The sequence below is a fragment of the Colossoma macropomum genome, unplaced genomic scaffold (genome assembly GCF_904425465.1).
Source record: "Colossoma macropomum unplaced genomic scaffold, Colossoma_macropomum, whole genome shotgun sequence".
NCBI lineage: Eukaryota > Metazoa > Chordata > Actinopteri > Characiformes > Serrasalmidae > Colossoma > Colossoma macropomum.
Genome location: NW_023494800.1, coordinates 35,781,652 through 35,806,513, shown reverse-complemented (window position 1 = coordinate 35,806,513; position 24,862 = coordinate 35,781,652). Strand labels below are relative to the sequence as shown.

Below are 24,862 nucleotides of genomic sequence, written 5' to 3'. Positions count from 1 at the left end.
TCTTACTACTTATCACTGTTGTTGGAACAAAACCTCGCATCTCTATTTTCATTGTTTTTCATTTTTTCAACATAATTTGAAATCGTGTGTTGATCTTTACATTGTCTGTAAATTTCATGATGAATGGACCAAAAGAATCAACCAAAATGATTTGGAAAGACGTCTGGTTCCATTGACTTACATTATAAATAGTGTAGGTTTTTTCCTTTTCCTGTAATGTAACCATTTTGGAGATACGAGGTTTCGCTCCGACAGTAGCGATGCAGCTATTTGCACATATATTTAAGATTAAAATAGGTACTTACTTGTATATAACACATATGGGCTATATTATTATGACACATAAGTACAGACACAGATACACACCGAATAACACACTCAGTTCAGGAGCAAGTGCTTTTGGGGGGGACTGCTGCTGCTGCGTTGATGGGCTTGGCAACAGCAGCGCTCTGTTGTTTGGGTTCTGCGGCAGGATTGGCGTCCCTGACGGAAAGAAGTGCTTTAGGGATTTCCTTAGAAAAACGCACTGTTTCTTTTTTTCTCATGATAATGATTCCAGTCATAAAGATGAATCGCAAGCTGTCACAGGCTTATATGCTTATATGCTTTTATTTAGTTTTGATTCGTTTGCTCCAATCGCAGATTCGCCTGGCTTTTGTCTCGGGGGTGGGATAAGAGATAAAGCGTTCATCATCGTATGAGATCATATTTTGGGGGGGGAATTAATCATATTAAAGTCTAGATTAAGCGATTATCCCTCTAAGGCCCTTTAAATACAGTAAGCGATTAGCATTGAGGCCCAGGGGGAGCGCGCTGGCCCTTTTCCCCACTCCCAGTGCGCTTTCCCTGGGGAAGAACGCTGGGCGAGTCCCTGGATTAGGCCGGATTTTCTTCATCCAAGTAATCCACTGGACACTGGCCAATTTGCATAACCTGCATTAGCATAATTATGTTCTGTTTATTCATTAATATAAAGAGTATTCAATTACGGTGGCAGCTTTCGTTGCCGTGTTTTCGTCCTGGGGTCGGGGTCGTGCTCGTTTGCCGATGGCCAGATGTTAAGGTGTCGCTGTTTTTTGATTACTGAAGGTCACGTGCTGCAGAAAATTGTTCTAGAAAAGGAGAAATGCACAAGTAGAGAAAGAGAGAGTGACGCACAGAGCTTATATAATTTGAATTTGTTGCTTTTCTAACCGCCTAATCCCTTAAGCATGGAATAATATGCGATAATGCAATTACATTTGGCAGAGCAGCACATTAAGTTCATCCTTCCACATGATGGTGCACATTACAGCCGTTCCAAACCCCCAGCGACTCCCTCATAATTAAAACAGACACATTATCCAGCAGGGCCGCGCTGCTGGAAGATTCAGCTTTCGCAGACAATGCAAGATGAATATCATCGACTTTCATCGGTGATATATTTATTACCCAACCTCTTCCGCGGGACGCATTTGGTAGGTGGGGCAGAGTGTCGACAGCTCCCTCGCTGATGACTGAAACAGCTTAAAGAACTGTTTGAACATCTCTGGCTCAAATTACAGATTTTGTTTATTTTCTAAGGAAAAATTTGTGAGTTCAGACCAGGCCTTCAACATGGCGGTGGTAGTATGAGGGAGGACTCTGTAGCAGGACTGATGTAGGACTGAGGAACATTTATAGGGCATTAGATTGGAAGAAGGAGGGGTTTCAGCCATGCTCCTCCCCCCAAACTTCATTTATAACATAACTACATCAAGTTAACATGTTCTCAACAGGAAACAAATCTAAATTAGGCGTTTTTCTGCTAATTTTAGTGCACAACAGGGTTTAAGTGGTGCCCTAACTTTTGCACAGGCCACAATTTATGTGTTTTCTCCCCCCTCAGTATAGTAAATTAAAATTAAAATGTGTAAAGGATGTTTTAACTTGTTTACACTTAGAAAATCAACAAACTTTTGCACGCAACTGTACATACAGTACTGTACAAAATCAGACCACACTGTAAAAAACTGTTTAAAAAGGCAAGTAAATTGACTCAAAAGTTCATTTAATATCGAATAGGAAGTTAACAGAACGATAATTATGTTACATTCTGTGTATATTATGTGTACAACGTTTTATAAATACATATATATATATATATATATATTGCTGTTGTCAGAACAAAACCTCGTATCTCTGAAATGGTAACTTTACAGTAGAAGGGAAAAACCTTTACTTTTAATGCAAGTCAATGGAACCAGACGTCTTTCCGAGTCATTTTGGGTCGTTTCTTTTGGTCCATTCTTCATAAAACTTGCACACAATGTAAAGAACAACCGGCACTTTTAATTTATGTATCAAAAATTGAAAAACGACAAAATGGAGATACGAGGTTTTCTTCATCAACACCGATATATAATATTATTTAGAGGTTAAAAAAATAAAATCTTTAATAAAAATAAAAATAAAAACTTTTAAAACATTTTTAAGCAGAACAAATATTAAGTGTTTTCCGATCTGAGGCAGCTTGATTTTCTCCTCTCTCTCAAAGATGAAAGCTTTAAGTGCTGTTTATCTGATGGGGGCAGTTCTGGTGTCTACCTGCTCTTCCAGGTGGTTGTTAGGAGCTCCATCTTCTCTGTAGCTTTTAGCATTTTTTGAACTCCAGTTCTGGAAACTCCTGTTGCTTGTCAGCAGCCGATGGTGTTGGATAAACATTTATACAATGTAGAAATTTCTATAGAGATTTTATAATAAATACTTGCCGATATTTTCCGCTATGTTCGCGGAGTTCAGCTGATTAGGACAGGCACGGAAGTTCAACAGAGCTTGACAACACCTTTTAAACCTCTGAGTCTTTTACTCCGTGTGTGTCGTGGCTGTCAGCTCACTTTACATCTTGGCTTTTCGTGATATGACCTGCAGAACTGCCCCCTGTTACGTCCCCCCTTTGAGTTTGATCTCTGTTTTAGTGATGGAAGTGAGGATCGACAGCCAACGACGGCCTCTATTCCTCGGCTAGCTGTCTGTAACACCATATGACACCTAAAACGATAGAGTTTGTCCGTCATGGCCTGGCCTGGCGTGACGCTGTTGACAGCCTTTACCCCGACTCGCCGTCGTCTGTATCCGGCGTGTCCTGAGATGCCGCCACTGCGAATCAATGTCTTGCTTGTCGTCCCAGCGGAATTGCAAAGCCCCAGGTGCGGACAGGTCTGACGGATAGCTGCTGCCGCCACCTGAGCTTTTCCTCATGCTGTCTGCCTCCGCTCTCGGCTCTCCAGTAACGGCCGAGGCGATCTGGCAGCTGTGATGTCGTGTAACACGCCCAGACACTCAGCTGAATTCCTGAACTAAGAGGCTTGTGTTGCAGTGCTGGTTTAGCGTAAAGCTAGCTGGGAAGCTTCTCGCTTTAGACATTTGTTTTGGCTGTCGTGAGACTTGAAGGAATAGTTTGGCAACAAAAATAACTTTTACACCCCGAATGTAGTAGATCAGCCAAGACATGTTTGGCTTCTTTGGTTCTGCACTGGAGCTACGGGGCTAATGAAGCTAACAAGTGTTAGCAGCGATTGGCATCGTGCCTCAATCATGACACACATGCCTCAACGTGCTGAGTTGTTAAGTAATCTCAGATAGATTTATGTGCTTTCTAACACTGTATGTCACACTGCTATCAAGAAACATGGATAAACTTTAAGCACCAACAAGGCTAGAACTGTTTTTAGCTATGCTAGCATGCTTTTTTCTATGTTTACATATAACAGATTGTCATATATTGCCAGAAACCATATAAGCAAGTCTTTTAGAGATTACTTGAAGTTTCAACATGGATTCTAAGTCTGTATATCATACTGTTATCTATAAACATGGACAAAATTCAGGTGTCAACAAGGCTACTACTGTTTTAGCTATGCTAGCATGCTTTTGTCTATGTTTACATATAGCTGATTGTCATATATTGCCAGAAACTACATAAGCAAGTCTATTACTTAATGACAGCTTGGTTTCTAACACTGTATTTCATACTGTTATCTATAAACATGGACAAAATTTAAGCATTAACAAGGCTATAGCTGTTTTAGCTGTGTTAGTATACTTTTGTCCATGTATTTACATAACTGATTGTCATATATTGCCAGAAACCACATAAGCAAGTCTGTTAGAGATTACTTGATGACTCCACGTGGATTCTACCTCTCTATGAGATGCTGTTATCTATAAATATGGATAAAATTCAGGTATCAACAAAAGCTACTACTCTTTTTAGCTATGCTAGCATGCTTTTGTCTATGTTTATACATGACTGATTGTCATATAATGCCAGAAACCACATAAGGAAGTCTATTACTTAATGACAGCTTGGTTTTCTAACTCTATATGTCATACTGTTGTCTATTAACATGGACAAAATGTAAGCATCAATAAGGCTGCTACTGTATTAGCTATGCTAGCATACTTTTCTCCATAAATATACATAACAGATAGTCGTATTTTTTTCGGAGACCACATAAGTATGTCTGTTAGAGATTACTTGATGACTAAACATGGATTCTAACTCTGTATGTCAAACTGTTATCCATAAAGAAGGACAAAATTCAGGTGTCAACAAGGCTACTACTCATTTTAGCTATGCTAGCATGGTTTTGTCCATGTTCATCCAAAACAGTATGTCATACAGTATCAGAAGATACGTGAGCAAGTCTATTTCTAATAGACTATTCTAAGATTACATAACAACTCTACACTCCTTGTTTAGTATGTGATGATTTAGGCTAGCAGTTTAGCATGGTGCTAATTGCTGCTAATAAACTTCCATTACATGTTAGCTACATTAGCTTTGTAGTCCCAAGACTAAAACTAAAGAAGTGAACCGTCTTGACTGAGCTATTGGAAACGTTAGCATTGGAACATTTTGGGGAAAATTGTGTAAATTTATCTTTTTCAATCAGAGTTTGACAAATGTTGAAGGTGTTTTCATCAACAGTGGAAATTATGGTTCACTATCCATGTTGAAATGAGGGCTGGTATGTTTCTCAGGGAACAGACACCAAAGACTCTTTGCGTAACTCCGCCCCCGAACTTTCAAACGGACACGTCGAGGGTCGCACCAACATGGAGGACGAGGAGAAGAACTGGAGAGCCAATACAAAAACCTCGCTGGTGAAGGGGACCAATCTGAGGCGCTCAGGAAGCGTGAAAGACCTCATTCACAAGTTCTCCGTTTCCGACGGCGATGGGCTGACATCGCCCAATGGCAGCCCCACACTTTTGGTCAAAAGAGGTCATGATGCGGTTAGAGTTAAAGACGGGATGGAAAGCGTGAAAGAGCGTGAAAGTCCAGCTCCTGCTGTAATGATTACGCCCCCTATTGGTTCTGGAGACCAAGGCCCTCCGCCTAACGGCCCGGTAAGTCTTGGGGAGGTGCGGTGTAGTGGACCAGATCCACGGTGCATGCAAGACTGCATCAAGTTGCATGAGGATGCGCATGCATGACCCGCACACAATGCCATCAAACAGCACCAGCCAGGTTTTGATCCACGTGCACTGCTAATTGGCTAATTAGCACGCTACTAACCCTGCCTCAGCCAGAGTGTTAATGCATTAGGCTGGCACAAAATCAGATTTACACTACCCCAATGTAGTCGATCAGCCAAGACATGTTTACTTCACGTTTGAGGAGCTGCAGGGCTAATGCAGCTAACAAGCTAACAGATAAGCAATTAGCATCATGCTTAAATTATCACACACTTGCCTCAATCTGTGCTGAGCTGTAGTAGACTTGTTTTTGTGGTTTCTGACATTGTATGACATACAGGTATCGTCAGGAATGGTCCAAAGTACGGTTCGAAATAGTTGATGCTACTGTTTTTAGCTATACTAGCATATTTAGCCCATGTTTATAGATAACAGTGTGTCATACAGAGTCAGAAACCATGTAAGCAAGTCTATTTGAGGTTACTGACCAATTCCACACGGTTTAGCAAGTGTGTGATGATTCAGTGCGAAACTAAAGAAGCAAACTTCATGCCTCGACTACATTTGTGGCAAATCGGCAACAAGGTAAAGGTGATTTTGTGCCTCGCTTGTTTCAAATACAGGGCTGATTACTGCACATTCTGCTTGAGAGCTGGTTTATTTTACGCTCAGTGTCTTGTGCGCTAGGCCTTGCCTGAAATTCAGCTTTGCTTAAGTGCGCCCAACACTACTTGCTGCCCACCGCCGCTCAGTTTGCACGTGATGTCAGTGTCAAATGGTGATTGAGCACTTTTTAATTGGTATGCATGTATGTGCCTGTGCATGCATTCGCATGTGTTTGTTTCAGCAATGATCAGGATGAAATTGCACACTGTGACTATATTGCTACATATTGTGAGTCATTACGATGAAGTGAAAATACGTTGGTGAATGGACTCTTTGCAAAATAAGGATTGACCCACCCCTCAAAAAATACTCTGAAAAAGCATTTCTTTCTCCGTAAAGTGAAGGCAAACTCCATAAAACAAACCTGCAGAAACGAGAACTCTAAGAATTCCATCACGGAAGGTTGCATAAATATGCTGCCTGATATCTGAGACATTGTTTTACGGTAGTTTCAAGGTTTTTGCCTTAAATTCATTGATGCAGGACATTGTGAGGCAAAATATTCCTCAAGTAAAACTTATTTTTTCAGATTTACCACTATTTTACTGTTTTAAACCATTACATATAAAAAATATGAAGACATGTAGATTCACTTGCGCTTTTGTATAGAAAATAAAATGGCCTATCAACACCACTGAACAGTGAAACATTTCACATCAAACCCCTCTGACTCAGACTCTTCGTCTCAGTGTTTGAATTATACTGAAATTTCTTCTACATTAAATTAAATTGTATTACATAGAGCTTGTATTTGCTTTTAAAACAGAGCAAAGATAAATATTTATAGAGCCACAATATAGAATAATAGAAGATAAATATAAATAGACCTCAGGTACAAGATGACGAGTTCCCTTAGGATCTGATGTTACAACAACTAGCAGAGCTGAAAGTTTGATGGACATAGCAACAGTAGCTCAGTGGGTGGGACTTGATTCATTCAAACATCCAAACACCTGTGATTGATCAGGACGCTCACAGCACACAGTGAAACATTGTAATTGGATAGAGACTCACTTGCATATTGCAGGCTTTAGGAAATTTTCATGAAAATAATTAACAAACAATATATCGTACAGACCTTAACAAACACAGATGCTCAAACACGTCTAATTATGTGTTTTCTCTCCTGCAGGACTTTCAGTTTGACAGAGAAAAGCAGCTGGACAGGCCTCCGTCTGAAGATGAGCCGGGTACCCCTAAACGCCCCCCAAATCCAAAATACCAGTTGTTCCTGGGCACCGATCGTGTTGGGAATGGTGCCAGCGGACCGGGTGGACCCCTGGGCGCTGGGGCAAATGGAACCATCTCCAAAGCCTCAATAACCCGCCGTTCAATGGAGTCCTTGGTGTCTAAAGACTGGGACAGCAATTCTGACAAGGTGAGTGTCTATATGGAAATATTTATACAGAGCTTTAGTGACAAGGCTAATCAATACTGAAACAGCTAAAATACTGTCATTACTGAAATATCTCCTTTACTAAAATACTTTCAGTACTGACATAGATTCTGTACTGAAATGAAGTCAGTACTAAAATAGCTCCTTTACTAAAATACTCACAGTACTGACATAGATTATGTACTGAAATTAAATCAGTACTAAAATAACTCCTTTACTAAACTACTTTCAGTACTAAAATAGCTCCTTTACTAAAATACTCTCAGTACTGACATAGATTCTGTACTGAAATTAAATCAGTACTAAAATAACTCCTTTACTAAAATACTCTCAGTACTGACATTGATTTTGTACTGAAGTTAAATCAGTACTAAAATAATTTTTCTGAAAGGCTCTCAGTACTGAAATAGATTCTTTACTGAAATTAAGTCAGTACTGAAATTGTTACTTTTCTGAAATACTGTCAGTACTGATTTAAATTCTTTACTGAAATAAATTCAGCACTGAAATGGTTACTTTACTGAAATAAAGTCAGTACTGAGATAAATTCTTTACTGAAACAATAAGTACTGAAATAGGTCCTTTACTGAAATAAATTTAGCACTGAAACAGTTTGACAGACAAAAATACTGGCAGTACTGAAATAGGCTCTTTAGTAAAAAAAATCAGTACTGAAATGGTTGCTTTACAGAAATAAGATCAGTACTGCCATAGACCCTTTACAGATATAAAGTGAGTACTGAAATATTTTATTTACTGAAATACTGTCAGCTCTTAAATAGATTCTATACTGAAATAAAGTCAGTAGATTTTTGCTGAGATGAAGTCAGTCCTGAAATTGTTCCATTACTGAAATAATGTTCTACATTAAATTACCGTTTTGTACTGTACTTTAAGGGCATGTCCTAATTTGTGACCATGGCCTTTTTAGTTTTAAGTATATGGGGAGTTTATCACATGCTTGTCTTGCTCAGGCACTGGAAACAGTAGCCCTTCAGTTCCTGGCCTGCTGAGCCTTTGCAGGCTGTTACTTGACTAACAGCGATGTCTTTTCTCTCATCTTACAGACTGAAAGTCCTCCCAGAGTTTTCAACAGTCCCTACTCCACCGTCTCCATAGAGTACAACCCTGCGAGCAGAATGTCTGAATACAAGGTGCCTAACATTTCTATTTTGTTCTCAAATAAGACGGTACAGATACAGTATGTGTGCATTTACCAGCACCACAAAGTTCAGGATATTTGGGAAGTACACTCACCACTTTATTAGAAACACCCGCCTTATACTTTCACTGATTGGCCACTTCATTAGAGACACCCACCTTGTACTTCCACTTACTGGCCACTTTATTAGAAACACCTACCTTGTACTTTCACTTACTGGCCACTTTATTAGGAACACCCACCTTGTACTCGCCCCCCCCCACTACTTACCACTTTATCATAGACACCCACCTTGTACTTCCACACACTGGCCACTTTATCAGAAACACCCACCTTGTAGAGTTTAAAGGGGTTATGTATGTGTTTCAGAGTCCTGAGTTGATGTCTCCAGCAACATCTGAGCTGAATTTGTTTGGCCTGAACCGCAGCTCGAGCCCTGTGTCCACGCCCACCCTGCAGTCCCCTCGCCCACGCTTCTCTGCCTACGACTCACTCACCAGGAGACGAGATGTAAGAGTAATACAGAGTAATTAGTAGGACGCTGTAAAAATCGAAGAAGTCTAGATGGATGAGTGGAGCTGTAGATGATTCTGAAGTGAACACCAAAATATTCTTGCATAAATGTCTAAATATTTTAGAGTTAGGTTTATTATATCAGAGCCCATTTCAATCCATTTAAGTTCTTACATGTGTAATGATATGTGTGTTTTCTTTCTTTTGCACTTTGTCTTTTGTAAAATAGCTCCTAAAATAGCACTAACATTCCCTCTTCATTGACATATGGGAGTCATTGAAATAGTGTCAGCACTGAAAAGTTTCTTAACTAAAATATTATTAGTACTTAAGGAGTTTCTTTACTGAGTCGCTGTCTGTAGATAGTTTTTTTACTGAAATCGTTCTTTTTCTGAAATATAGTCAGTACTGAAATGGCTCCTTTACTGAAATAAAGTCCATACCGTAAGTGTCTTTTACTGAAATACTGTCAGTACTGAAAGAGTGTCATTACTGAAGTACTGTCAGTATGAACTAGATTATTTTACTGAAATACTGTCAGTACTGAAACAGACTCTTTTACTGAAATACTGTCAGTACTGAAACAGATTCTTTTACTGAAATACTGTCAGTACTGAAACAGACTCTTTTACTGAAATACTGGCAGTATGAACCAGATTATTTTACTGAAATACTGTCAGTACTGAAACAGATTCTTTTACTGAAATACTGTCAGTACTGAAACAGACTCTTTTACTGAAGTACTGGCAGTATGAACCAGATTATTTTACTGAAATACTGTCAGTACTGAAACAGATTCTTTTACTGAAATACTGTCAGTACTGAAACAGACTCTTTTACTGAAGTACTGGCAGTATGAACCAGATTCTTTTACTGAAATACTGTCAGTACTGAAACAGACTCTTTTACTGAAATACTGGCAGTATGAACCAGATTATTTTACTGAAATACTGTCAGTACTGAAACAGATTCTTTTACTGAAATACTGTCAATACTGAAACAGACTCTTTTACTGAAGTACTGGCAGTATGAACCAGATTATTTTACTGAAATACTGTCAGTACTGAAACAGACTCTTTTACTGAAGTACTGTCAGTACTAAAACAGATTCTTTTACTGAAATACTGTCAGTACTGAAACAGACTCTTTTACTGAAATACTGTCAGTACTGAAATATTCTTTTACTGAAATGCTGTCTGTACTGAAATCAATTCGTAACAGAAATACTGTAAGTACTTAAATAGATTCATTTTTTGAATCACTCTCAGAACTCAGATTATACTCTCAGACTGAAATAGTTTCTTTACTGAAATACTGTCAGTACCGAAATTGATTCATAACTGAAATTCTGCAGTACTAAAATTGATTCATAACTGAATTAGATTAGATTAGATTAGATTAGATTAGATAATCCTTTATTAATCCCACAACGGGGAAATTTGCGGTGTTACAGCAGCACAGAAGACAGAGCAGCAGGAAATATACAAACAATATATAAAATAGAATAAAAATTTTAAAAATAAAAAAAAGTATAAGATATATATGTATATGTACAAAGATTACAAGAAAAATATACAAAGTATTAAATTTAAATTTAGAAATGTAGAAATGTATGTATTGTAGTGAGTATTGCACAGTGAATAAAATAGCAAATAAATAAACAGTAAATAAATGGAGAAATATTGCACTTGACATAATTGCACATAATGGTGGTAAACATGTTGACAATGATCCGCAGTGAATATACTACGCATGGTGGATTGAGATATTGCACACAGTAAAGTGCTGTGGCAGTGATGTTGAGAGTTCTTGCACATGGAAAGTAATTGTAATTGTAATTGTAAAAGTAATTGTAAATTGAAATACTGAGTACTGACTTTTTTTTTACTGTCAGGGCTCGTATAGTCTTTTCTGAAACAGCCATGTTGAAACCTGGTTGTTAGCTGAATGTCACAGTATCACTTCATCCATTCCTTAAATCCGTCACTGTGCAGATTAGCAGTGTAATATAAACAGTAGGTCACTGATTAAAATATTTCCACTTAATGTTTCCGTCTCATCAGAGTGATTTCACTCAGCCACAGTTTGTGATTTGTGTCTTTGATTGTGTTCACACTGGATGTTGTGTCTCTTATAACAGCAGACTCCTCCGTCTCAGCTGTTAATGAGGAACAACTTACCCAACAAACGGGATTACATCGAAGAACTGACCAAACAGCTGGACACCTGTCAGAGAGTGAGCACAGGACCAACCACATCTACACTATACAAACGCTGTTTTTGTCTACACCTATTTATTTATTTATCCTTATTTATTGATCAGAAGGGGATGCGATATGGCACAACTATAACATCGCAACACTTCACACAATACACATGTGTATATATAGTTTTTTTCTGAAAAAAAAAATCTTCAAATTTCTTCAAAAACGTAACTTTTCCAGACAAGGAAAATTTGAATTTGAACTAAATGAAAAAATATATATTTTCCAAGTAATTTTGGACCATTTCTGTTGGTCTGTTCATCATGAAATTTTGACCTAACATAAAAGGAAACTGCTTTTTTCAAATTGTGTCAAAAAAAACAAAACAAAAATGGAGACGATGTTTTGTCCCACAGCATATTTGTATCATTAGCCTTAATTGATACCCATTAATTGCTGTGCTAATAATATCTTTAAATATTTTCATGTTCTGATCATATTTTTACAATAAATACAAAAATACAAATTAAAGATGAACTGTAATTTGTCTACATTTTCAATGTTTCTCTCTCCATTTCTCTCTGTATGTCTCTCACCCTCCACAGAGGAACCAGTTCCTGGAGGCCGAAAGCATCGAGCTGGAAAGGGAGCGCACTCAGATCCGCTTCGAAATGAGAGGCTTGTTGGTGAACAACGAGGACCTGCTGCGTATGAACACTCAGCTGCAGGGGGACCTGAAGAGGATGAGGGACAGGATTGTGGAGCTGGAGAGCAACAACAACGTCATGGTGGAGCGCTTCAGACAGATGGAGGTCAGATAGCATTATGTACACAGCAAAAAGCTGCAGGATGCAGTGCAGTGCAGTGATTTTATAGTGATGAGCCGTAACTATAAACGCAGAGCTGTCAGTTTGGGCCATAAATGTCAAAACTCGGTCAAAGCATGAGGAATAAACCCACCTAGGGATGATGCTAACTTCTCCTAGCGTCCCTATAGTGTTCTAAAAGTTTGTTAGCAATAAGCTAACAGCAATTAGCACTTTGTGTTGAGGCTGAAGTCCTAGAAGACATTCTCTCTGAGCTCTGGTATAGAGCTGCTGCTGTTTCTAAATAACCATTGATTGGCTGCTGCTCGTATTCAGTCAGTGATGTATCTAGAACATCCAGAGTGACACTTTTTCTCACAAAATTGGTCCAGCCTATTAGAAATCAATACGTGATTGGTTGATTCCTCTCTCAGTTCATAATTATGCAAGTTAATCTAATGCATTAGGCCTTCTCTTCAGCTCCTGAAGCCCTAACTAGGAGAGCTTAGCAATACCTAGATACCACAGAAAAAAAATCCTGATTGGCCAGCACTTATTATTATTATTATTATTATTTATTTTAACATGCTTTAAAAAAAAGAGTGGGCAGGTATTGCATCATAAAGAAGACCCACTCACAAAGAACTTGTATTGTACCTTAATGGTCAACAAATTTTAGAAAATAGTGTAATTTCTGAGTCATTTTTAAGCTGGTTCATGTGGCGTGACTCCAGGAAAACCATGATTATGTGTTATTATTATAAAGTGTATTTGTTTAAAAATATATATAACCTTGATTTCAATGACAAATGTTTTCCAAGAGTGTCCAAGTACAAAGACTAATTCACACACCCTTTCAGCTGTTGTAAAAATAACTTTAAAATATAATTTTATTAATATGTGGTCGCACCACTTGACAATTTCTATGTGTTAACATTAAATTAATGAGTTTATAACGTTATGAAAGCTATCAAACAAATATCAACCCATTGAATGGATTCTTGCAGATACAAAATGTCTAATAATTTTGAAACTAATAGAATTAAAATCAATTTGTTTTGCAGGTGGAACTGAAAGAGGCTCGAGAGGTGATGGTGGAAGCAAACACTCAGGAATATGCCTTCAACTTCCTGCAGCAGTCGCTCAAAAACAAGATCCAGGACGCTGAGGTGCGTGTGTTGTTATTGCATGTACATTTATACACTCATATTCGGGGTGACTTACACTTTTAGTTCCGTAAATATAGCATTATGAGTCTAGAACAGAGAGTGAGGCAGCGATGTTACCCACTACGCTATAACAACCACCATTATTGCAGGAAATCAGAGTCTTACATTGTATTACACTGGTTATCTGTAAATGTGGGCTTGTTTGTTTACCACTGTATGCATTTGTGTTTCATCCTGGTTGTCTGTAAACATGGCTGTTCTTGCTGACTGCGCGTGAATGTGATACAGGAAGCCCTGGAGAAGCAGACGCAGCACGCGCAGATGCTGTCGGAGAAACTGTGGCTGACCGAGAGGAACCTGGAAGAACTGGAGCTGGAGAAAGAGACGAAAGGGAAGAAGGCAGTGGAGCTCGGCACTAACGTACAGAAATTAGAGACAGAGGTAATAAGAATGACAATAAAGATCATCATCATCATCATCGTTTTATTTGACCCTCAGAGACCCAAACACTGCTTTTGTCGCTTAGATTTTTTCCTGTTTAACTTAAGTAAGTTAATTCAGTATTATTCACTGCAGTATGAATGTATATCGCTGCTGTCGGTACCAAACCTCATATCTGGGTCATTTTACAGAAACGTCCACTGTTTTATCTCTCATTGGTGTTACACATAATAAAGGAACACCAGAGACATTTTTAATGAACAATGCTGTTTACAAAATAACACCTACAGAGCATCAAACCACATGTTGCGAATCATGGAATATCCACTAAAATATGGAATTTAATCCATTTGTAATCTATTTTTTCACAGTAACCTCAGAATAAAGTCGGTCACACCAGTGACTTCAGCTAAAAGCTTCATATGAAATCATGAGCTAAATGAGAAAATCTCTGATAACTGAAAGACACAGTGGACTCACCATGTGCTTTTCTTCATAGATCCTCAGAAAACAGGTAAAAGGAAGTCGAGTGATGTCATCAGTGTGATTTTTATTTCAAAATAAGAGACTTTTTTTAACGCAGTAACACCAGTGACACGACTCCTGGGGAACTTTCATTATACATTTTATAATATATTGTTTTTGTGTCATTTAAATCATATATTTCATAGTCATGTATAGATTATAGAAGTTAAAATTGCAGAAAAACATGTTTTTTTACCTGAAAATATGGCCTCACCCTGTGACATGACTGTGTGAGCACTTCTGTGGCGCTTGGAATTCTGTATAATTTAAATGCCAATATTGCTAAATTGACGGCTAAAGAAGGTGAAATTGTTAAAATAACTTGTTGTTTTATTTTAAAATATAAATAAATTGTAACCCTAACATGTTTTTCAAGGGTGATAAGTCTGTAAACGCTAGGGACACAAAAAACGGACGTTTCTGTAGAATGACCATCTCCAAAATGGAAACTTTACAGGAGAAGGAAAAAACATACTTTACTTTTAATGTAAGTCAATGGAACCAGACGTCTTTCCAAGTCATTTTCGGCCGTTTCTTTCGGTCCATTCATCATGAAATTTACACACATTATAAAGGACAACAGGCTTTTCAGACTATGTCAGAAACTGAAAAACAAAAATGGAGCTACGAGGTTTTGTTCTGAACGGGATCGATATGCAGTAAATATAACAGGGAAGCCAACACCAAAACCCTGCCATTTCCCTGATTCCCTGCCTAGTTCAGCTCCTAAATATTATTGATAATTAATTGTTAAAATAACAAAATATTGAAACCAAATATTTTGTTGGTCTGTATGTGTTACCTTGCTTAGCATATGCATAGACACAATACTTCAAATCTACTACATAAAAAATCACTCATTTGAAACCGAACCTGGTATCTTGTTGGGCTCCGTAAGGCAGTGAACACATACAGACCCTGTCCGATTTCACGTACAGAATGCAGCTTCTAATTTCGTGGTTGTGTGTTAGCTCGCTGAGGCTCTGCAGCAGGCGTCCCAGGCCAACGCTGAGCTGAGCCTGCAGCAGAAGCTGAGGGTGGACGCCCAGCTGAGAGTGGAGGAGCTGGAGGAGAGCATACTGGAGAAAGACCAGGAGGTGCTCCGCCTCCAGCAGATCGTCAGCCGCCTACAGGGAGAGGTACATATACACACATACACACTCCTGGGCCAAACAAATGGGCTGAGCCCAAAATTTTACAGTTTTTACTGATGGCTTTGGACTCCAGATTTAAACCCCATAGAGAACATTTGGCCTCACGTTAAACGCAAACTAGCTCAGCAGTGTTTTTCAGCTGTCTGAAGCCGTCAATGCTGAGTGGATTAATACTGACTGTAAAAGACTCGTAGTGTAAATCCTTGCATTTGTATGAGTGCAGGTGTCCGATAAGCTGCTGGAGAAGGAGCATTCTCTGGAGGAGGAGATCCAGCTGAGGGAGAAGGCACAGCTGCAGTGCAAACAGGCTGAGAGGATGGTGGAGGATTTACAGATGGAGCTGCAGACCGTCACACAGAACAGAGATGACCTGTCCAAACAGGTCAAACAAGCACAGGTAACATACACACACATACACACACACTGAACACAGCTAACACAATCACAACCGCTAATAAACCCACCAATATGTTCACTGTAGAGAAAGTACTACTGCAATAATAATAATACTTATATTAACAGTAATAACTGCCACGGCAAACAAAAACATACCTTTTTATTATGAAGTATTAGCATTTGCTAGAGACCAGTCAATAATTAGTGCCTATAGTGGTAAAAGCCACATTATTAAGCCAGCCACAATGGAAAGATTGGCCAATAAACATTAGCATTGTAGGCTAATACAAATACTACAATGAATAATGCCTGGCAAATACTACAGACATTCAAAATGCAATGTTCGATAAGCCTAATAGATTATAGACTATATAAAACAATATAACTTAAGGAAAAAAACTTTTTGCCAGCCAGAAATGGACGAGGTTGAAGTTGTGCCTGTTATTATATTAGTGATTAAAGTTCTTGGCCGAAACTGAAACTTCAAAATAAAAAAAGTCTTTTATTTTATTGATGACCAAAAAAAGTTGATGAAGATAAAAAACACTTTTATTATCGTTAAAGTCATATAATTTTATTAGGACCAAACTATGCTGACAATAAATAAAAGCATTATAGTATTATTACACCATGTACAGTATGTGCCTATAAAAGTCAGCATCCTTGAAAACAGAGCCTGTTCAGTCATCTAAAGGGATGAATTCTATTATTTATTACTGCATATTGAACAGAATGTGGTGTTTTAAAGCTGTATCAAACCTGTCGTGGAGAAGCTCTTGGGTGTTGTATCGTCGACATGAACGTGGACAATAAATCGCTCGTCTAGTGTCCCTCGTCCACACCGTGACACATATCTACGCAGCCCAATGGAAAACTGTCCAATCAGGGTTTATTTCCTGCTACTATCAAGGTAGATACAGCCAACCGAGCTCTCCCATTGGTTAGGACTTCAGGAGCTCAACAGAAAACCTTATACATTAGATTATCTATACAACATAAGTAGGAAGCGACAGAGGAATCAACCAATCATGTTTTGATTATTATCAATTATTATATATCAATCTTGGCCTTCTAGAAGTTCTAGACACATCACTGACTGTGAGTGTCAGTCGTAGTCCAGCCAGGTTCCAGGTGGTTGTTAGGAATGTAAAACAGGGGCAGCAGCTCTATGCAGGACTCTTTACCGAAAGAGAGACTGATACATACGAGCTCAAATGTAGGTTAATGTCTGTTACAAGCTTTAGATAAAACATGGAATCTTTTACAAGCTTCAAAAGCTCATTTTTAATCTAGAACAGTCCAAACAATGTCTATGCGAATCACTGTTAGCTTAGAGCTAACATACCATTATCCCATATGGGAGTAACAGATATTAGAAAGTTAAAATCCATGTCAATACAAGGTGTAACAGCCTCTTTCTGTGTTTCAGGAAAAGCTGATTGATCTGGAAACTGATCTGGAGGAGATGCAAGAGAACGAGCAGAGATGGGCCGGCAAACACAAGAAAGCGCTAGAACAGGTTAGTAAACACATGATATAATTTAATCGTTTACAATCTTCTGCCGTATCAATTCTCACAGCTCATACCATCATGGCTGTAAAATGGTAATTTGCTGAGTATCTAAGAATCTAAGTCAGGGGTCGGCATCATGCGGCTCTTTTACTGCCCTGTTGTGGCTCCACAGCAGAATCAGATTTGTCTGTAAAAATAAAATAATCCTCCTTTACAGTAAAATAAAGCTCTGCTGATCGTTCAACACAGTTTAACAATAAATGGTCTTAAACTCTGGAGTTAATGTAGAACTGCTGATTCACCCTTTAACCCTGAAGATCAGCGCAGACTGCTGGTCACCATAGCAACACAGACAACAGTCTTGCCTAGCAAGTAGCTAACGAAACGGCAAAGAGAGAGATTTAAGATTGACATTGATAATGATTAGGAGAAAAATGGACTTATTAGCGTTTATAATCACTCCAGCTGGTTTCCTGATACGTTTTATCTGCAATGAGAAACTGACAAACACTAAAAAGTCGCAAGGCTGAAGTCGCTTCTCATTCGCCAGCTTCTTCTTCTAATTTTCCTGTTCCACCTTAAATGGCGCAGGAGTTATATTCTGGTGCCTCAGGCACCATTTAAGGTGGAACGGGAAAATTCGAACAAGAAGCTGGCAAATGAGAAGCGACTTTAGCCTCATAAAGAATCAAACGTTGAGAGACATTTTACAAGAAGCTGTTCTACTTTTGAGGAAAAGTTTCCTCCTGGAGATGTGAGAAAAGCAGCTATAGCTGAGCTAAAGCTTAACGCAGAGCAGAGAAAGTCTGTGTTTTTGTTTATATTTTTTAGTCTATATTAGTACATCAGCACATACTGAGACAGATTTACAGCCAAGATGCTAAAATGGACATGAAGTGTTGTGGCTTCCAAAGTGTTTCGATTTTTGTTGAAACACTTTGAAACACTTTTGAAATGGCTCTTCTTAACATTTGGGTTGTGACCCCTGATCTAAGGGATGGTGGTTAAAAGGGGCCAAACATTTTTGGATACTATTTCACAGCAGTGCTAACTGGACCCAACTATTATACTGTGACTTAAGCATGTTGGTTTATGCTGAATAATGTTGTTTTTGGTTTGCAGTGTGAACAGCTGCAGCTGAAACTGATCCAGGAGAAAGATCTCAATGACAAATTGGAGTGTGAGAAGGTCATCCTGGAGAGACAGGTATAGAAACCTGCATATGTGTGACGTAAATGATATCAGTTCATCCATTATAACGTTGTTATGAAGTGCCTTTCACAATCAATGAAACATATAAGTCACAGACCTGATTAAGAACAACAATTTTCCCGTATCATTTTAATTTAAGAACATCCGTCGTAGAGCTGATATACTGCACTCATAACAGCAATTATTTCGTGTTATAAAGCATCTAATGTCATCTTGTGAATACTGACATAAGCCATTCACAAATTCAGGAGCATTGCTTTTTAAATACTTTGAATATTTATTTAATACCTATGAATGTGTTATGGAGCTATGGTAGCCTTCAAATAAGGCTTTTGTGAATGTGGCGCCAGGTGTTTTCAAACAGTGCAGACTAATAAAAACTGAAGAAAAGAGTTATGATGTTTATGATGATGTTAATGTTGATGGTGACGACTTGTTCTCAGATCCGAGAGCTGAATGGTGAGATTGAGGAGCTGCAGAACAACAGAGTTCATGAACACGTGATCACTAAAGCGGAGAGCAGAGCTAAAGAACTGGAGAACGCGCTCAGAGCTGAGGAGAGGTACGAACACACACCAGCGTGATGAGGCTGCAGGATTTGGCCGTTATACAATAGAACAGTTCCTGTTCTGAAATCAGGCCGTATCACGTTTGAGGCTATAATAAAATATGTAACATACATATTACAGTACAGACCTGTTAAAAGGTAACCTATGTGACATAATCCAAAAGATTACTATGATTAAAGTAATGTAATCTGGTTGCTTTCTGACTTTTGGATCGTTTGCCTTTTTAAAGTCTATAATTAAATAAAAAAACTGTTTCACAAAGACTTTCATGACAGGCAGACAGGAAAACTGCACTGTTTTTTTAATCAAAAGTATAGATTATAGGTCTTATAATTGTTTATACTTTTGCTTGAAAATTGAGTATTCAAAAAAAGTGTGGAGCAGCTGATATATTGCCTCAAACCAACAGGCTTTGATTTCTCATTTAGTAAAAGTGGCAAAAATCTAAGTGGAACAATATATGGCAATACTTCAAACATAAAGATGAACAATTTGTACAGTTTTACAGTATACAACTTATATATATATATATATATATATATATATATATATATATATGTGTGTGTGTGTGTGTAAAATATTATATTCAAAAACATAATGTCACATTACCCAAATATATTTAAAATACATTTATTTCTACATTTTTGTGGAAATATTATACATAGAAATGTATCATACAAAATAAATGTATGTAAATAAGTATGTAAATCTGATACACAAAATTCTTCTGTCTTGATCTTATTGGATGTTAGTGCATCTGTCAGCATCTTCTAATCCACCATCACTGCTTTAGAATGGTTTAAATCATATTTAATGAACAGACAGTTTTTGGTTTCACTGAGAAATCATTCATCAAAAAACTTTAATATTCCTTGTGGAGTCCCACCAGGTTCAGTTTTAGGGCCTTTGCTTTTCTAGCATTAATGTACTGAGTTATTAAAACCAAGAATTTATCTTTGACCATTTGGCAAATGGAGGATCAAACTTATTATTTAGCACAAAAAGAAGCAAAGGAGGGTCGTCAAAGAAGAGAAAACATGAAGAATCTGCAACCTCACCACTAGATGCCACTAAATCTTACATACTGCACATTTAAGTTGCTTGTTAACAAACTACATTTACCACAGTTTAAAACATCTTGTAAGCGTGCCTACACTGTAAGGCAAGGCTTCTTGTGGCTAATTGTTTTAGTATTGTGAAAATATATATTGACACACAATGCAACTGTTTTATACCTCACAAGATATTAAAACTGTATTGATTAAAAAAAATATTGTGACATGGCTAAAGACTGGCCTTTATTGACCAAATTTGTTGGATTACATTAAGATCTTGAGACAAAGCACCCAGAGGAACTCACTGGAAACTGTGATTGGTCGGGATGCTCACAGCAGTAAAAACATTTCAACTCTTGTTCTGCAGGAGCAAAGTGGGGCTGAATAACACCATCACTAAGCTGGAGAGGAAGATTAACGAGCTCACAGAACAGCTGGACGAGGAGCACCGGCTCTCCAACGAGCAGAAAGACCTGGTACGTTTACAGCTTTTTACCACCTTTTTACCACCAGAGGGCAGCGTGCAGCTGCGTTGATTTCTACTCACCACCAGATGGCGACAGAAATCAGCCTTTAGAGTGTTTAATACGAACACATCCTCGTTCTATTCATATGTTCTATTTACTCTGTCAAGGTACCTTAATACATCTAGGACTAAATATATATATATATATATATATATATATATATAAATCCTCTTAGGCTAACTTAGGTAACACTTTCAAATGACAGGCCCTAATAAACAATAAATTAATCATTATCTGATAGATGATTGCTAAAAATATTTGCATATGCATTTGTATATGCTAATAAGTTTAATTATTAATCATTGAGTTAGTGGCATGAATAATCAATAATTATTTTGAATAGTGAAAAAGTAATCATTGTTAATGATAGTTATTTGATATTCACAACTCATAACTTGTTAGTTAGTAGTAACAATCATATAATTATTCTATTCTTAATAAACTATTAAATAATGATGACTAAGTTGCCATTTATAGTGTTTATAGTGTTACTAAGTGTTGCTGAGTTTTTAATTAATAGCCAAAGTTATTAATAAATAATATATATAATAAAAAAAAAATAATAAAAATGTTAATCATTTTAGTCTCACATTATTAAGCTCATAAAATAATTTCTTGCTACTCTTAGTCATTTTGATTATTATCTAAGGTTACAAATCTGTATTTGAAAATATTTTATGAGACACAGTCGACATAATTAGCACCTACTTTAGGAATACAGGTTAAATAACATCTATATACTCAGTACAACAATGTAAAGAACCCATCTTCACCCTATAGGACTTACATACCTGCTGTACCTGTATATCTCATTGTCTCTGTGGCGTTTCTGTGCGTGTAGATGACTCAGCGGATGCGCTCTCTGAAGAGGCAGCTGAACGAGGCCGAGGAGCAGGCCGGTCGGCGAGATAGCCAGTACAGACACACTCAGAGAGAGCTGGCGGAGGAAAGAGAGACCACCGCACGGCTGCAGAAACAGCTGATGGACCTGCAGCTGCAGATGAAGTGAGTTAAAACACACACAAGTGGTGTGAAAATGCTTTATTTTAAGGGGAGACATTCAAAAGCATGCAGGGACAGCGTGCAATTCATGCACATATTAATTTCCAATTATATATCCTTTCATACATCTTGTAACTCCTACTTCTCCTCTTCTCACGTCACAAGCATTAGTGATTGAAATCTTTAGTGGTTATCATTAGTGGTTGAAATGGGACCCTCAAATAAAAAGAGCATCACTTCATTAACAGCTACCAGCGCTGCTCTGTAGGCGACCCTGCTAGTCTGCAAGTTCAGCTCCTCACTGCTGGGCTTTAGTTACATTTAGGGCATCATATGCCTTCAAAGAGGGAGTATAAGACAATTATTTATTATTGCCCACCGCTGATTCTTTGGTGATACAAAGCTGAAGTCAGATATTCACCAGCTTCTTGTTCAAATTTTCCTGTTCCACCTTAAATGGTGCAGCAGTTCTGACACCATTTAAGGTGGAATGGGAAATTGAGTGAGCTAGCTACCGAGACATCAGCAAACTACGAGTGATTTTTTTATGCTTGTTATGAAGAAAAGGACCATAATACATTGAAACGACATTAAACTAAGATAACAGAACAGTGATTATTTAAATTTTTTAACAGAGAAAATTCTCACATTCGTGTGTTTCTTTGGTCTCTTGTTCTCCATCTTGCCGGTTTTTCTTTTTTTCTCATATCTCTCTGTTTGGAGTCTCTGAAAAACCTCCGTTTGGAGGGTCATGTAGCCCCAACACTTCACCCTCCCCCTCTATCTCAACAAGAATCGGGACACCCTACTCCTAGACGTGAACACGTGAAACGGAGGGGTAAGGGCTAAGTGGTAGGGGCGAGGGGTGAAATGAGATCGGGCCTAAAGCATTACATTTCAATAGCCAGCTCTAGTAAAAATCGCCCACCTGCCCAAAAAAGCTTGGTGTATTGTTTTTATTTATTTGTTTTTACTTATTGTTTTTATTCACATCAAGCGGAAACCCCACAATAAGAACGTTAGCAGCTGTAAATGTTTGTTGACAAATTTGTTCAAGCTCGTGAAACAGCAGCATCTCAATCCACATTTGTCCGTTTGTTTTGCAGACGGAAGGGTTCGATGATGATGAGGCAGACGCTGGAAAGCCTCAAACTGGACCTGAGCGGGGACGAGGAGGATGATCCTAAACCCGCGGAGACCAGCTCAGCGCAGAACTGAGACAAACACGAACTGTTCAGCCTAGAACTACTGAATGTACGACAGCCAAATACAGCTTAATCCACTTCGACTCGGACAGACTGCGGCAAATTACAGGACGTACGCCCAAAATTGATGGGTGACCCAATGAGGAACCGATTCAGACCAATGGATGGTACATAAAGAACACCTACCCAGAACCAGTGATGATGCACCACCACCAGTTATGGCCAAATCAAACCGACGCAAACACCAAAACAGCGGAGGGGACCACGTTAACCACTATTACGCGTTGAAATGTAATGTTTAAAGGACAATATATGCATGTAGCAGTCTTTGCATCTGGGAAGTTAAGACTTGGTTCGTTTGGGGATTATCATTGCTAACAGACTCTTAAATGTACAGTGTTTTAAGTACAGAGGATAAGCTTACCTACGGTTTAGCAGGGGGTGAGAGGTGATATATTTCGCTGCCATAGCCGCATGCATGCCGTGCAATCTTCGAAACATGCAGCATTTAGCTTTTAACTGTAAAGAGGAAGGTCTTATTTAATTTAACCTGTTCCCTTTCTTCCTTTCCCTTTTCTTTCCTGATGGTGCAGATGATAATGAGAGTAATGTACATAGTTATTTTGCAATCATTGTAATGAACAGATTTGTACTTATTTTAGCACGCTAAGGCACTAAAGCTAAAGTGAGGTGACCATTTTATTAATGGACTTTGGGATCTTTAGGCTATTTATTGTACCGTGGACTAGAGAATAAACATGATATTAGACAAGATATTCGCTCTCAGCTTACGAGAGATTCAGTCCACAAAGGTGTCATTTCCAATGGACTTTGCATCACACTTAAGCCAATACGCTAGCTTGACCCCAAAACCTTCATTTCATAGTTAGCAACATTAGCATTTCTGGGTGTAGGTGCAAAGCTTCCCTGAACTAAGATGGTAATCTTAGCCCAATTGAACTGTTCTTGTTCTTTTCCATGTGCATTAAAGGAATAGTTAAACCAAAAACATGGTCGTTGGTGATAATGAATGTGGTAGCAGGCTAGTTAGCATTAAACACTATTCACTCTAACTCAGAATGTGGCTTTCTGACTCTACACATGCTTGTATTGTCACTGCTGATTAAAAATATGCTGAAATATTGAAGTAGACTAGGTAGACTAATGGAACAAGTCATGCTACTGTGCATGATTATGCTAGTTTTTGTCCTGCCCAGACCTCGACTTAGCATAATGATAATAACTGGCACTGTCAAAAGTTGATGCGAGATTCTTACAATGTCTCACCTATAGAAGAGTAAATATTAAAAGTTGGCACTACAATTAGTTGCTGATGTTTATTCCACATTATAAAGTTGCATCTCTGTGTTTAGCCTAGCAGCCAACTGGGTATTTTAGCTAGCGATTAGCAGGTGTACCAGATAAAGTACAGCTCGCTTTGTGCACAGGGATACAGTCATGCTGGAACAGCATTAATGTCACCCCTCACTGGAAATAAGGGACCTGAAAAACAGCCCCAGCTCATTATCCCTCCTCAGCCAAACTTTACTGTTGGCACTGTGCATTCCGGTAGGTAACGTTCTCCTGACATCCACCAAACCCAGATTCATCATCAGACTGACAGATAGAGAAGCTGAATCATCACTCCAGAGAACACAGTTCCACTGCTCCAGAGTCCAGTGGTGGCGCTTTACACCACTCCAGCCGACGCTTGGCATTGGGCATAGTGATCTTAGGCTTGTGTGCAGCTGCTCAGCCATGGAGACCCATTTCATGAAGCTCCTGACAAACAGTTCTTGTGCTGATGTTGCTTCCAGAGGCAGGTTGGTACACTGTAATGAGTGACGCAACAGAAAAAAAGGCAATTTTTACGCATTACACACTGAAACACCAGAACTCAATAAT

At 38.4% G+C, this 24,862-nt stretch overlaps 1 protein-coding gene across 2 annotated transcripts in view; it reads left to right on the top strand.

Annotated features, from left to right (window-relative positions):
• LOC118819947 (cingulin-like protein 1) overlaps positions 1–23,966 on the top strand; it is a 45,775-nt gene extending 21,809 nt beyond the window's left edge. Inside the window, exons 5-20 of one of the 2 annotated variants that reach the window (XM_036587968.1) lie at positions 5,005–5,373; positions 7,241–7,486; positions 8,572–8,658; positions 9,036–9,176; positions 11,320–11,415; positions 11,989–12,195; positions 13,254–13,358; positions 13,647–13,799; positions 15,296–15,463; positions 15,702–15,875; positions 17,304–17,393; positions 18,510–18,593; positions 19,043–19,161; positions 20,591–20,699; positions 21,592–21,755; positions 22,859–23,966. In XM_036587968.1, coding sequence (XP_036443861.1) covers positions 5,005–5,373; positions 7,241–7,486; positions 8,572–8,658; positions 9,036–9,176; positions 11,320–11,415; positions 11,989–12,195; positions 13,254–13,358; positions 13,647–13,799; positions 15,296–15,463; positions 15,702–15,875; positions 17,304–17,393; positions 18,510–18,593; positions 19,043–19,161; positions 20,591–20,699; positions 21,592–21,755; positions 22,859–22,970 — 2,424 coding nt within the window. In that variant the 3' untranslated portion in view covers positions 22,971–23,966. The remainder of the gene's footprint in view (positions 1–5,004; positions 5,374–7,240; positions 7,487–8,571; positions 8,659–9,035; positions 9,177–11,319; positions 11,416–11,988; positions 12,196–13,253; positions 13,359–13,646; positions 13,800–15,295; positions 15,464–15,701; positions 15,876–17,303; positions 17,394–18,509; positions 18,594–19,042; positions 19,162–20,590; positions 20,700–21,591; positions 21,756–22,858) is intronic. The other variant, XM_036587970.1, reaches the window with a different exon arrangement.
• Positions 23,967–24,862: the final 896 nt, after the last annotated feature.